The following is a 13,315-nucleotide window of genomic DNA, read 5'->3' as shown; positions in this document are numbered from 1 at the left end:
CTCACAGCAGAAAAGACACTTAAACCACTACACTAAATTTGGTAAACAGAATTTGGCCAACATGAAACCATTACAACCTGTTTCCCCTAAACACAGGAGAAATCGATCAGTGTGAGATAGAGAACACTCAGTGGTTCTTCCATCAAGCCTGCAGACTGAGGAGTGGCATGAGCAGGGCTTCTGCACCCCTTCTCCATGCTGCTTTCACCCTTAGATGGTAGATCCATTAAAATCTAGTAACAAAGCAACTTTTGAGACAATATTAATATAGGAAGTAATATAAAATCTGGTCTTTAATTGGAGACTTCCAAAGGAAAATGAGGAAAAATGCCCACAATCATATAGAGCAAATACAGTTTTTTTGCAAGTTTAGCAAATTAGCTTATTGCCAAGAATCCCCAGTCAGAAGCACAGGTGATGAGATAATTCCCCCACTTGGTTCAATCTCTTCTGGCACCCCCTTCTTCTAGTTGTTTATAGGAAAGTGTCTTGGGAGGGTAGCTCATCTTTGGTTCCGAGGAGAAGCAAGATTAATATAGGGTCTTTGGAATTTGTTTTGCCTTTCTGTCTATGAGGGTAGGAAAAATGCTGGAGTTAGCTAGGAGCTATATAACTATACAATAATAGTCTACAGAGCTACAAATATATGAAGAATATATAAGAGCAAAAATTCTTTTGGCATCAGATGGACAGTGTTAATTTTTTTCGTGTTCTGTCATTTTTGTCTTCCCAAATTCTTGAGCATTTTTTTCTTCCCTGTTGCTTCTGCCATGGCAGAGGAACTTGTGAAGCTATACTGGAAATTAGATCAGCCAGCAACACTTCTAAAATTCTATTTAAAAAAAAAAAATTGGATTAGTTCCCATATCCGTTTTACAGTAAGTAATACTGGCATAATTGAGGAGGCAGAATGCATCAGGGTAAATCCCTCTGCAGAGGAATAGAGTGGCCATAGCAGAGTACACTAAGGCAATACTGTTGTAGAGTCCATGACAGCATTGGAGCCTCTACTACACTCCCTGTCCTGCTGCTTTTCCCCAAGACTGGCAACAGGAGCTGGGAAGTCCCTGTTGACTCTGAGACTGTTTTTGGGGATGGATATATACAACTCTGAGGACAGTGCTCTCAGTTTTTCCAGATCCCTGGTTATGGCAAGGTAGCTTAATAATGTCTTACAAGAACCTAAAATAGCAGATAATACAACCAGCGAGTAACCTAAACCATAATATTACCATATAGGCTTAAGCTTGGGGAGTGTCTTTCACATTTAGAGCTCTGCTAATTAAAAGCTGAAAGATGTTCTTTTTCCTCCTAAAAACTTACATATTTAGTAGAAAACACTCCTGTCAAAGGAGTCCTAGACTGTTTTCCATTTAAATTTCACATGAAACACTTTATTCAATCACTCAGTGAATATGCCTTGGGCAACTGAATCACAGCTGACAGCAAAATAGTGACTATAATGTTGTGATTAGCAGAGAATACAGACAACTGAGAACCTGCCCAAGCATTTACTGTTGTCACAATATTTATGCCATCTATTATTAGGGATAAATAATGGCCACAAAGAGGACTTGATTCCACAAGGTAAACCCTTTAAAAATTGTCACTGATACTCTTATTAAATGGTGAAAATTATTTCTATTTTACCATTTAAAAAATCTTTCTAGATGCTTATATTACTAATTCATTTAAATATTATCAGAAAAAATAGTTTCTATTACATTTCAGGAACAAGTATCATGAACAAACACACTTGAAAGAGAAATTTAATATTATATTACACAGGGGGAGTCAAAATAGAACTTAAGGTCTCACACCACAATCCAGCTGGGAAGAAATAATTATTTCACTTATCCCTAGCAATGATTTTTTGAGGAGTCCAAATAAAAGTTTGCTTGTTCTGATGAAATTCACTAAGTAGACATTATTTGATTTTCAGATTCCCCTGTCTGCTAGAAGAACAATGGGCTGAACTTGCAGTTGAGCGTCTTAGATGCTAAAGACACAATAAAAGTGAACTCACTGCATATTTGCCAAAGCTTTTGCCTTTCATTTAATTCCCAAATACCATCCAGTTATATGAAACCTTTGAAAAGGTTTCTTAAGGTAGATCAATCAGGAGGATAGGATGTTTTTAATCTTGTATTAAGATTTTTTAATTATTTATAATCATTCTTATTTAATATACAGTAACTTGAACTTATGAAAAGACTCAGCACTGTTTAATAATAAAAAGAACCATCTGCTTCTTATGCTTGTCCCTATAAATATTTTGTTACTAGATGACAGTGGAAAACATGAAAAGCTAATGACTGACTGACAAGTAGACTATTTAGATATTGAAATGAAAATCTAATGAAGAGCAACATCACTAATGACATGTTATCATTTTGGGAAGCTTCACATAATGATTTTCCAGTGACTCAGAAACACATCCAGCCTTGTCACCAGACAGTGCAATACATTCACAGGAAAAAGAAAATTTGTGCTACAGAGCACAATCTCTTATAATTGCAATACTTGCAATGTCAAATATTAAAGAACGAGTAAAACTAAAAACTATATTAATTTTCCAACTTGAAGCGTGATCTTACAAACACTTAAGCACATACTCAAACATCTAGAAGACTGATTTCTAAGGTATGAAATACAAGCACAATTGATTCTTGAAATTAAAGGAAAGAGCAGGAAAACAATTAAGCTTCCAGTAACCATTTGTAATTGCAGAAAGGTCTGCTTTAAAGTGTTAAACCTACTAAAGACAAGCATTTGAGTTGCAGTCTCCACTGCACAAAGACAGAACATATTTAACAAGCCTCCTAGACTTTTATGTAGTCACCCACTGCAGAGTTCTGCTTTTGAATTTCACATCTTTAGCCTAACCCCAGCAAATCCTGTGACATCACACAGATATAACACAAAAATGCCTTTTGAGATGATTTTTATGAAGTATTCCCACTCTTCTTGTTCTCAGAGGAGCCTGCTATCAGCTGTGTAAATGCCATATCTGTAATAACAGAAAGAGAGGGTGTGCCCATGATCTTACCTCATACTCAAAGTCCTCTGCTCTATCTGCATCAGCAGGCAGGCTGGAAAGATACTCATTACCTTCATAAAATTCATGCTCCACTGGGTGAAGAGAATGGCAGCTATGTGGAATAAAGCAGTACAATAACAGTAGATGAGACAATATGGTTTTTTATAAATTAAAAGGTGACAAGCCCACCTCACCCCCTGTCCCCCATCCCCCACCCTCCACCCCCATCCTGCTGCCAATCAAGCCTCACTTCATAGTTTTTCATCTCAGGAGTGCTACTCTGAATGGCCTGATAGCCTGAAAGGAACAGTATCAAGAAGCAGAACAGGCTGTTTTCTTTGCAAAAGCTCATGCTCTGGCTGAGTTAATTTTGCTGGGTTCATCTTTACACAGATTTACATAGGGTGATTTCTTAAAAGGGTGTGGTTTGGGCCAAATTGCTTCACTGCGACATTTTTGGATTCCTTACATTCATAAAGGTACATAACTCCAGATTCAGGTGCTGTGTCATGGCTGGGGGCAACTCACTGGTCATAGTCTTGAACAGTCTACAGGCTGTATCAGGCTCACAAACTGTTCAAGAATTTGCATAAAATAACTTGCATTCTCCTTTTGTGTTAAAGGAGTAACAATGTCGTGAAGTGCACTTGAGCAACTGCACAGTTACAAATGTCAGCAAACTGTACTGTTAAATGGGCTTGGAACACAAAGAAGGAGGTCTTTAAAACATCTTTAGACCTAAGGCCAGATCCAGTGTGGATCTATCTTAGCAGAGGCTGGAAACTCTTCCCCACGCTGTGGGCATGGGAACTTCAATCACAGTAGGCCACAGTTTAGAAATACCCAATAAAAACTCAGAAATACATGTATCCTGTTCCTTGCTGTGCAGCAGTCAGCAGTAAGACCAATCCATCTAACCTAGAATTTCTAAAATGGACCTACATCAAAGTCAAAAGTGGCATGTTCTGCATTAGCATCAATTCTGCAGGGACACACAACATGCCAGCAAATCAGTGATAAAGCTCTAGGGCTATTATAGTTCTGCAGGCTATAGAGGGTCTGTAGAGTCATCTGGGGTCACCCACTACATGACATTATTTATGAGGTGGAGTCAAAAGAGGAAGAACCCTACATCCTACTTATGTCTAAGCATCACCTTCTGGTGTTTGCATCCTATTCAGTTCCAAAGAGAGGTAATTTAATTCATATATTTTGCTACATAAAAGATGAAATGGTACTTTTTTATCTCTATATTTTTGGAACTCTTTTGCTTTTGATAAAGATACCATCATCAAAAGGTCTTTTGAAAAAAAAAATCACTTGTTTCCTTGATTTTTTTGGAAAAAATTTGGAAGAACAAAAAATAAGACAAACTCTTTCTAGGTCAGAAGAAGCCTTTTTGGTACTTTGGAACATAGAAGTTTTTTCTTCTTGACTAGGGCTTAGCTTTTGATGAATAGTCACATAAACACAAAGTAAACATGGCTGAGATTCCTTCCTGTCGCCCTCATCTATAAGCAGAATTTAGGAAAGCCTGAATGGGATAGTGGTTATCAATAACATTTATTACTTATTTAAAGTGTTCCTGAGACTTTTTCAGGAGGCTAGAAGGCCATCACTGCAATGCTCCAATCCCACAGGCAAACAGCAGAAAAACATAAACCATACCTATCTGAAAGTAGAAAAGGGCAGATATCAGGAACTGGTGGTGTAGAAGGCCTTAGCTTGGCTAGAGCCATAATATGCTCAAAAGTGATGTCAGTCTGAGTGCTGGCATCCATAAGCCGAACATCCTGAGAGCTACTGTGAGTTTTGGTAGCTGGGGCTCGTCGTAAAACCTGAACTACAATGGGCTCCTTGGCATTGCGGAAAGCTTCCACTGCCTCCTCGTGAGTGGCCTTGGAGAGGTCCTTCCCATTGACCTAGAGAAAAACAGAAAAATACAGCAAAGGTGAGAGAAAAGACATCATAAAAACATAGATGTAAAATACAGGGGGATGAATTATTTGTGCAATACATCAAGCCACTAGATGATATTGATGAGCATATTTTGGTATCCAAGCAAGAGGGAATATACTGCTGGGAGGAGAATTAAATTTTTTAATCTTAACCAGAAATTAGAAATGGTTTGAACTCTTCCATAACTGTCCCACCCAAAAGAATACAAACAGAGCAAAGAAACTACAATATTTAGAAAGTAATTTAAAGTTATTTCTCTTATCCTGTTCTATTTACTTTGTAAAATACAGCTAAAACAGAAGGGAAGGGCTGCCTTTAATTTTGAATATCAGCATTTTCTGTAGCATGCAATTGTTTTAAAGGATTTCTGGCATAGCGCTGTTATTAATGCAGATGTCAATAAACATGTCTCTGATGTCTAAAAAGAAACAAGGCCAATTTTCAATGTTTTGTCACTTATCTGCTATGGCTATTATACAATCATTAGGACCAAAGATAGGAAGATTTGACTAGCACAGTCAGCTGCTGCTCTTTCAAGGAAAGAGAACTAACTCAATAAATAATTTGCTATGAACAGACAAATAATCAACCAGAGAAAATTACACTGCAAATGTAGCATAGCTTGGCACAACCAAAAGACTGTGCCAAGGTTTGTCGCTACTACAGGCAAGGCAGCAAATTCCTCCTGGTCTAGATGAGGCCTTAGGGTGTTTAAAAACATAACCACAAGGTTTGATTATGCTAAATTTATACAAATACAGGTGTTTCGGGCAAGATTTGCAAGCATGAGCCCACTAGAAAATGTGAAGGCCAATTGGTCAATGGCAGTCAGTAGCTAAGCCCTTGAACACAGGGCTGTGCAACATCCTTATACAGAAAATACTATTCCACTGTTTCTAGAGCAGTGGGGCCACTGTTGACTGCTACACACGACCTAACTGTTGTGAGCTACTGAGGAAATGAGAGGATCCTGTGCTGGGGTAGAAAGGTAGGATTTTCTAGTAAGAAATGTGACTGTCTGAAGACACCAAAACCTGATTAAAATTTACATTCCTGAGAAAACTTCTATACCACCGGCAACTCAGAAACAGGATTCTGCTGCAAGGTTATGCTCAAACTATCTTCTTTGTATAGACAATTAGTCATAAAACTTCATAAAACTTAACGAACTAAGTGTAAACCCTCTCCAGAAATGGGCCAGACCCCATAAATTACTTTTCTGCAATGTTTGCAAATAGTGGTTGAAGTGAAGATTTCTTTGCCACATCACTCCTTCATTCAAGAATTTCTTGGAAATTTCTTGTCAAAAAGGACAAAGGCAAACAGGAACAATGTCAGCAAACTCAAAAGAGCCTCAGTAACTCAGCAGCCTTCAGTAACATTTTGAACCAATTCATGCAACCATAGTCCTGTCAAATTTATGTGCATGGCTAGGATACTGCTGACCATTGTTTTCATATATACGTCAACTCAATACATTTCCAGAGTGTGTGCACAAGTACAAGGCAGTCATCATCTTTCCTCTGACTTAGCTTCCAAAGAATCAGCACTTTCACGGCCATGTCACTCACGAGGACATGCAAAATAACAGCTTTGTGATGTAATCAACAATGTAAAGGTCAGCTGATCTTTCTAGCTAGCCCTGATGCTGTACGCAGTGATGAGAAGCCGGCAGATTTTGAGCACATTTGTATACATATCAAAGCTCAAAACTCCTTATGTAAATGCCTGTGACAGCCAGAAGTACCACACCACTGCAGCCTAGACTGCGAGCAGGTAATTCAAAAGGCAGCCAGGTTGGTCACCTAAGGTCAATGCATATCTGTGGTCTGTCCGATAACTGAAGCCAAAAATATTAAAATAGAATAATTTTACAATTAAATAATTAAAAATTATTTATAAATAATTTTATAAATAAAGTTATAATTAAAGCTATAATTTTATCATTTAAACTACCATCCATAAAATAATAACCTAATTATAATCTAATTTACATGGAAAAATATCAGTTGTATCTAAGAGGAAGAGCCAGAGCAGTCAAAGAATGAATTAAGTTATTAGAAAACCAAAGAAATTTCCCCAAGGAGAGAGCTTCTGCAAACCCTCTCTGGTAACTCAAGTCACACTTCCAGGGTGTTCAGATTCAGCCCCATCTAATGGAGGCAGTTAGAGATAAAGCTTCAAGCCTGGGCCTTCTAGCTACTCTTTAATTCCAGTCTCTGCTTCATTCTTGTTTCTAACTCAGATCCTATCAAGGACACAGTTTTTCAACTTCTGTGATTTTTGTAACAAGTGTCTTATAGGCCATCTGAAAGACTCTCATTCATAAGGCCCTAAGAATAGAAGAATTACTTTCCTGACTCCCCAGTCTCTTTTGATACTTTTTAAGCTTCAGATAACCATATGGTGTTTCTCCTAAAATTAAGTTCTTTGGAATAATAGCAATGTATCATTTTTTTCCTCTATTCAAGTATAAACAATCCTTCTGTATCCCAGCTGAACCATGTGGATTTTGGTACAAGATAACCACTTGATCACAGATCCACATCAACAAATCTAAAAGATATTTGGATAGCATAACCCCCTTTTTTTACTGAAAACCAGGAGCTCTGTCTATTCACATCAGTCGATACTTATCACTTATTCTGAGGAAGTAGACATAAATTCACAATAATTCCATTTACATGCAAATTTTATTTCTAAATAATAATAATATATTAAAATCACATGAATGCAAAAAAATCACAAAAGATACACATTTTCATTTATCCTGGGAACCTATGGCTGACCTCTATTTTCATTTAAATGCCTATTTAATTTGATGACTTTAAACACGTTCTCTCCTTTATTTAGTTTCTTATGAAATACAAGCACACAGGACCCAATACTTGTTTAAATCATCACTTGAAGTTCACCAACACGCTTAGGTGGCCTGCATAAAGGCCACCTAATTTACAAATGCCTCCTTCCTCAGAAGAAAATCTATAGCTGAATTACTCTATGCTGCCAGCTGTCCTGCCCACTTGGGGCTGAGAAGAGAGAATTTTTTTAAAAACCTAAAGCCAGTACTAGAGATTGGGGCTGGAAGTACTCCTCATACAGGTTCCTTAAGGATTTTCTTCCTCCTGCATTATACCCCAACTTAACATTCACATATAGTTACCCTGGGAGTCAAAGACAGCTGAGCATATTTACAGCAAGCCATTTACAGGTTCTTAGTGGATGATTAAATAAACTCCTTGCCTCTGAAAGGTTACTTTCAGTGGAATCCAGGGTACTATTTTAAGTGGATAGAGAAATCAGTCACTTTTAACAGTCAACACAAAGACAAGGGAATACATTTGTTGTAGCAGATGGGCTAATTAATCCACAAGCAAGTTGTGAATGTTAAGTAAAGAATATATTTTTTCTCATGTAAACCACCCTCCTGCCCTCTTTGATTAAGCTTTTGTTTAATGAATGCTCTCTCCCCTGGCTATTGGACACATTGCAAAGTCTGGGCCAACATTGTCAACATCTCCCCCAGAGTGCCTAGTGGCCACTGCCTGGATCCTTGCCATCCTCTTTGGATTCTTGCTCTAAACCCAGCCACATGCAAAACTTCATCAGCATCAGGAAATAAACAAGGAAATGGGCTTTGTCTTTCATGCAAACATCAACTGACATTGGCCAACTGCCACGTCTATTGCCAGCACCAGTGTACACAGCCTTATTCCCACACACAGAGAGGTGGGCAGCAGAGAAGTAAGGACAGGACTAAATAACAAAACAGCGACTATAAAGTATGTAGACAAATGGTTGTTAAGTTATCTTCAGTTATGAGTGCTAAAGAAAAGGTGAAGAAAAATCAGTCCTTCAGTGAAGACTGCTTACAGAATTTAAATGCCTGTGACTGAAAATTTAAACTGCCTTGTCTGTCTTCTAACAATTTTCTGCTCTTGATCATTTAATGCTGGGTAGAATTTTTTAAACAAAAGAGCCAGAAATGTTGATGTTTCCTGTAGCTTTTACTTTTTCCATATTAAGAGAAAAAGGAAAATAGCAGAAAAAAGGAAAAAAAAGGGGAAAAGTATGTACAGTTATGTATATACAATCATCACAAAAGGTGTTGCATTAGCAGCTCATGAGATAACCTCCTATCCTCAGCAAATATCTGGAATATGCAAGTTTAAATTTAAGATCAGCTCTGCTGAAGTAAAGTCCTTTGAGACACTTCATTTATTCAGTAAAGGCAATGGGAAGAATAACTGAAGTGTTCTGCAAGAGCAGAGATGTCTAGACACACAGCTTTCCTAGCTAAATGACAGAGATGCTGTCTGACATGATGATGGAGTTCACAAGGCTCCCTGTCCTAGGAGATTTTAACACCCATGCAGAAGATGGCCCCGACCTGACAGGTGCTAAATCTGCTCTCATCACAGCATTCTCTTCACCTTCTGTCTCTCACCCTAAATACACCCAGGCTACCATTCCCTGGGTGCATCCTTGGACAGCAGACTGGCACAAAGATCAAACACTGTCCTTGAGTTTGACCAGTCCTTCTTTAGAATGGGAATTCCTAACTGCAGGCAACAGGGGAAAAAAGAACAAGAACATTTCAGCCTCCTCCCAGACTTACATCTTTCAGCATACAGAAACTCTAGAAAACTTCCACTGCTGAGGGCCAATGGCTGTGAGACTCCCTGGGCAGGACAGGTTGGCACTGCATATGTGAGTTCCCAGTGACACAGATGCTGGAGAGGACACTGAGAGTCTTCTGCTAACCCAAATGTGATAGCTAATCTACAGAGAGGGCATTTGACACACTGACACTTCAGGTTACAGTTTAGTACAAAGCTGCATTTCTTCAGCAAGTTAATCTGAAAGATAGCAAATTCAGCCATTATCCAATACCACTTTTTAGGTCAGGGTTCATGCAAGTTCAGTAAAGGGACAACTTTTATATGCTGGTTAATGACATTTCCTCTTCCTTGGCCAGATGAGTTAAGTGACTCTCGTTCCAATTTGATCCTTTGCTGCCCTGACTGTGAAATCTTGTCATCCTTCCTAAAAGCTACACAAGCTGCTGAACATGCAGGCATCGGCTGCCTCTCTCAAGCTGAACCACAGGCTTATAACAAGAATTACATCTCTATTACCGGTAGAGCTGAGGTTTGTGCTGTTTGATAGCTGGTTTGTGTAGTTGGCTCAACGGTACTGGATAGGCCCAGGCAAGACCTAGCACTCCAGCCTTCTGTGCATCTCTGTGTGTAACCAGCATACAACTTCTATTTCCCAGTTATTAGCAGAAATCTACTGTGGCTGTAAAGCCTCTGGGAAAGCCTTTATCTGAGGAAGACAAAATAAATGTTACAAAAAATGGGGAAATATAAAAATATACCTATTTCTACTCTGTAAAATTTTCTCTCAGAGGGAGACAGCCCAGTGACTTCTTGGCCATTTTGATCATTTTAACATCAGTTGTCAGAAAAAAAGCACCCTCCTTTCAACTGACCTTCAGGTTATGCTTCATTTTGTCAGAGTTGTTCACTGAGATCAGCACATCTGTGGGCAGGTCTGACAGCTAGAACTTCTCTCTATGACATATTTCAGAACATGACATATTTTGGAAAGACCCCAGCAAAGAGCTGGGCACTACCTGGAAGTTTTGCCTAACAAGCTGTCCTAGGAAATTCAGAAGATTTTTAAACTGGAATGGAAAAAAATGTCTCAAGCAGATGTACAAAGAATACACAAATAGCTCTCATCACATCTGCTGTTAATACAGCAAACTAGTGAGAAAGCTAACTAATACCTTGTGCTTGTGAAATTTTGGTTCTACAATAGCTCAGAAACTCACTATCTTTTTTCTTCTCGACTTTGCTTTCTCTACCCAGTCATCTCTAAATGAAACAAAACCACTGCCAGAAGCATCTCCCTAAATTCTGTGTACAGAATCATGCTCCATGCTTTGAAAAAACATTCAAGTCTCTTGTAAGCAATGCAATCACTGATGATCCCCCCAACTTTGGGGGGAGGTTTGTAGTTTTAAATCTCAAATGTATTGACTGTCTAATTGCATTTATGGCACTGAGTAAAGGAAATGGACTGTGTCTTAGATGTATGTCTATAGGCTGCTGGGTGAGGTACAGTGATCATTCACTATGAATGCCTGAGAGCATCCCTATCTCCTTAACACTGTAAGGGATATTTTCATCCCTAAAGACTCTTTGTGGTTCTGGGCCGTCACCTTGGGACATCTCTTTAAAAACCACTTGGATGCTACAATTCACATCTACAGGATAAGTATCACTGTCCCAACAAATTTTAAATCATTACTCAAGCAGCTTTAGTTTGTAGCCAAAATGCAATGCATTTCTGCACTTCATAACACAAGGCTTGGCAACTGGAGAATATTTCCTCCAAATCATTACTGTGTTTTAGAGCAATGCGCATCTCACAAAGATCCTTTCAAGTCCTTTAATGTTGATGTCCAACATCAGAACATCTCAGAAAGTCCAGCTCAAAAAGTACAGCAAGAGCTCAGAAAAGATTCACTTAGGTTTTGAAAGAGAGAACTATTTTATTACTATACTATTATCTGCAATTCTCCTGGTTTGTGTTCTCTGCATTTGTTTCATGAGTGAAATGAAATCATCAAACTAAATTCAAGAATCACTGCATTAGTTTCAGAGTGACCTTCCTGGAGACAACTGCTGGTAGACACGTATTTGTGACCAGCTGATGTTGTCTTTTTCCAACACCTTCAATCTGGCCAGCAGACCTGTGACTAGTTGCAATTACCATCTTTCTTGCATGTTCTTCCAGGTTGTATCCTCAGCCTCATTCCTCCTTCCCTTGCTTTGCTGCCTCTGTTCTCTCTCTTAGGCTGTTGGCTCTTCTGACTCTGCCTTTTTCTTTCAGCGCAGGTCTTCTTTACTCACTAGGACTCTCACACCTACTGATTCCAGTACCTTCCATCTTTCCTTCCCTGAACACTTCTCTACAAAGACCTCCCACTGCCCTCTCACTGAACCTGTCCCCTCCCCGCAGGCTGGGAATGCTGGCACTTGTCATCCTCCCAGGGTGACAGCTGGAGAGCTGAACACTCATGAGGTCTGCCTTCACCAGCACCTCCTGGTACCAGCACAAATGCTCAGCTAACCCAGATGGCAATGTTGCAAGGCTGGGGTATATTTACTATGCAAATTGCTTTTAATATTGACAAACAGTTTTTCTGATGATATTAAGATTCTGCCTGAGGGCAATAAAGACTAAACTAGCTGTGGCATGCATAAAATATGTTGTGTTACTACTTGATATAATTAGAACATCATTTATTACATTAATCATTTCAAACTTTTTCTATTTGGGGATAGGGCATGAAATAAACCTCTCAAGTGATCTACTACATACAGTAATCCTTTGATGATGGGGAAAAATACAATCAAAGCCAGTGTGTGTGCTCAGAACAAACACTTCTTATCTCTAAGCCTTTGCACTGAATGCTACAGTCTCCTGTGAACTTCATGGTGTCTCTGTTCCACCACAAGCTCACTCTCCAATTTCTCTTACGGGGTATGTACTTTTCTCAGAGAAGAGGCTCTTCAAAAGGTAATTGCCGTTAAAGTTTTAGGAGATCAAATTAATTACATTCTTTAATCATCTGCCGTTCCCAAAGAATAATGGAAGATGCCGAACGGCAGATTTTAGGACTCTCAATCATGCGTAGTTACTTTTTTCCTTTTAGGGAATCATACTGTACGTTTTGCTGACAGAAAAGTTTCTCTTTCACTTCTAAAAAAAAAAAAAACCCAACACCCTTCCATGAACTTAGTCACGGCTGGCATTGCCCCATGACTGTTACACTTATCACTGTCACAGCAATTCATCCACATACAGACGACTGAAACTCCTGGTCTCCTCTGAAGCAAGTAGTTTAAAAAGATAGATGGCTGCCTTCCGGCTAATTGTGGGAGTTCTTTCATTACTATAAAAAGACTTATTATATCTCAAGTGACTTTATAAGCAGTGAATAATGAGACTTAAAGTCTTTGGAAAAGAGTCCACTGATCAAATGCTGGGATAACTTATGGGCACAGTGACCTTTTCCTCAGTAAGATACTTCAAACTGCTGCTGTTGGCCGATTATTAAAATTCCCCATTTAAAGCATGCAGTTAAGCCCAAGGCAGACTTTATTTTTTTTTATTCTTAAATTCAATTTAAGGTAGCACAGCAAGACCTGTATCTCTTCCAGCGTGGAGGACTAACTCCTGGCTGCTCCAGCTGTGCAGGAGCAGGACAGATGGCTGTGGAAGTGCAGGCAGCTGGCTGGG

The 13,315-nt window shown here is 38.9% G+C and overlaps 1 protein-coding gene across 1 annotated transcript in view; it reads right to left on the bottom strand.

Annotated features, from left to right (window-relative positions):
- Positions 1 to 13,315, bottom strand: part of PDZRN4 (PDZ domain containing ring finger 4) — a 236,017-nt gene that overhangs the window by 37,513 nt on the left and 185,189 nt on the right. Inside the window, exons 4-5 of the mRNA XM_066319038.1 lie at positions 4,709 to 4,962; positions 3,050 to 3,152 (exon numbers count right to left, since the gene is read on the bottom strand). Of these exons, the coding sequence (XP_066175135.1) occupies positions 3,050 to 3,152; positions 4,709 to 4,962 (357 nt within the window). The remainder of the gene's footprint in view (positions 1 to 3,049; positions 3,153 to 4,708; positions 4,963 to 13,315) is intronic.

The sequence above is a fragment of the Sylvia atricapilla genome, chromosome 5, assembly GCF_009819655.1.
Source record: "Sylvia atricapilla isolate bSylAtr1 chromosome 5, bSylAtr1.pri, whole genome shotgun sequence".
NCBI classification, from domain to species: Eukaryota; Metazoa; Chordata; class Aves; order Passeriformes; family Sylviidae; genus Sylvia; species Sylvia atricapilla.
Note: the sequence above shows the minus strand (reverse complement) of the source record. Positions and strands in the feature narration are given on the sequence as shown.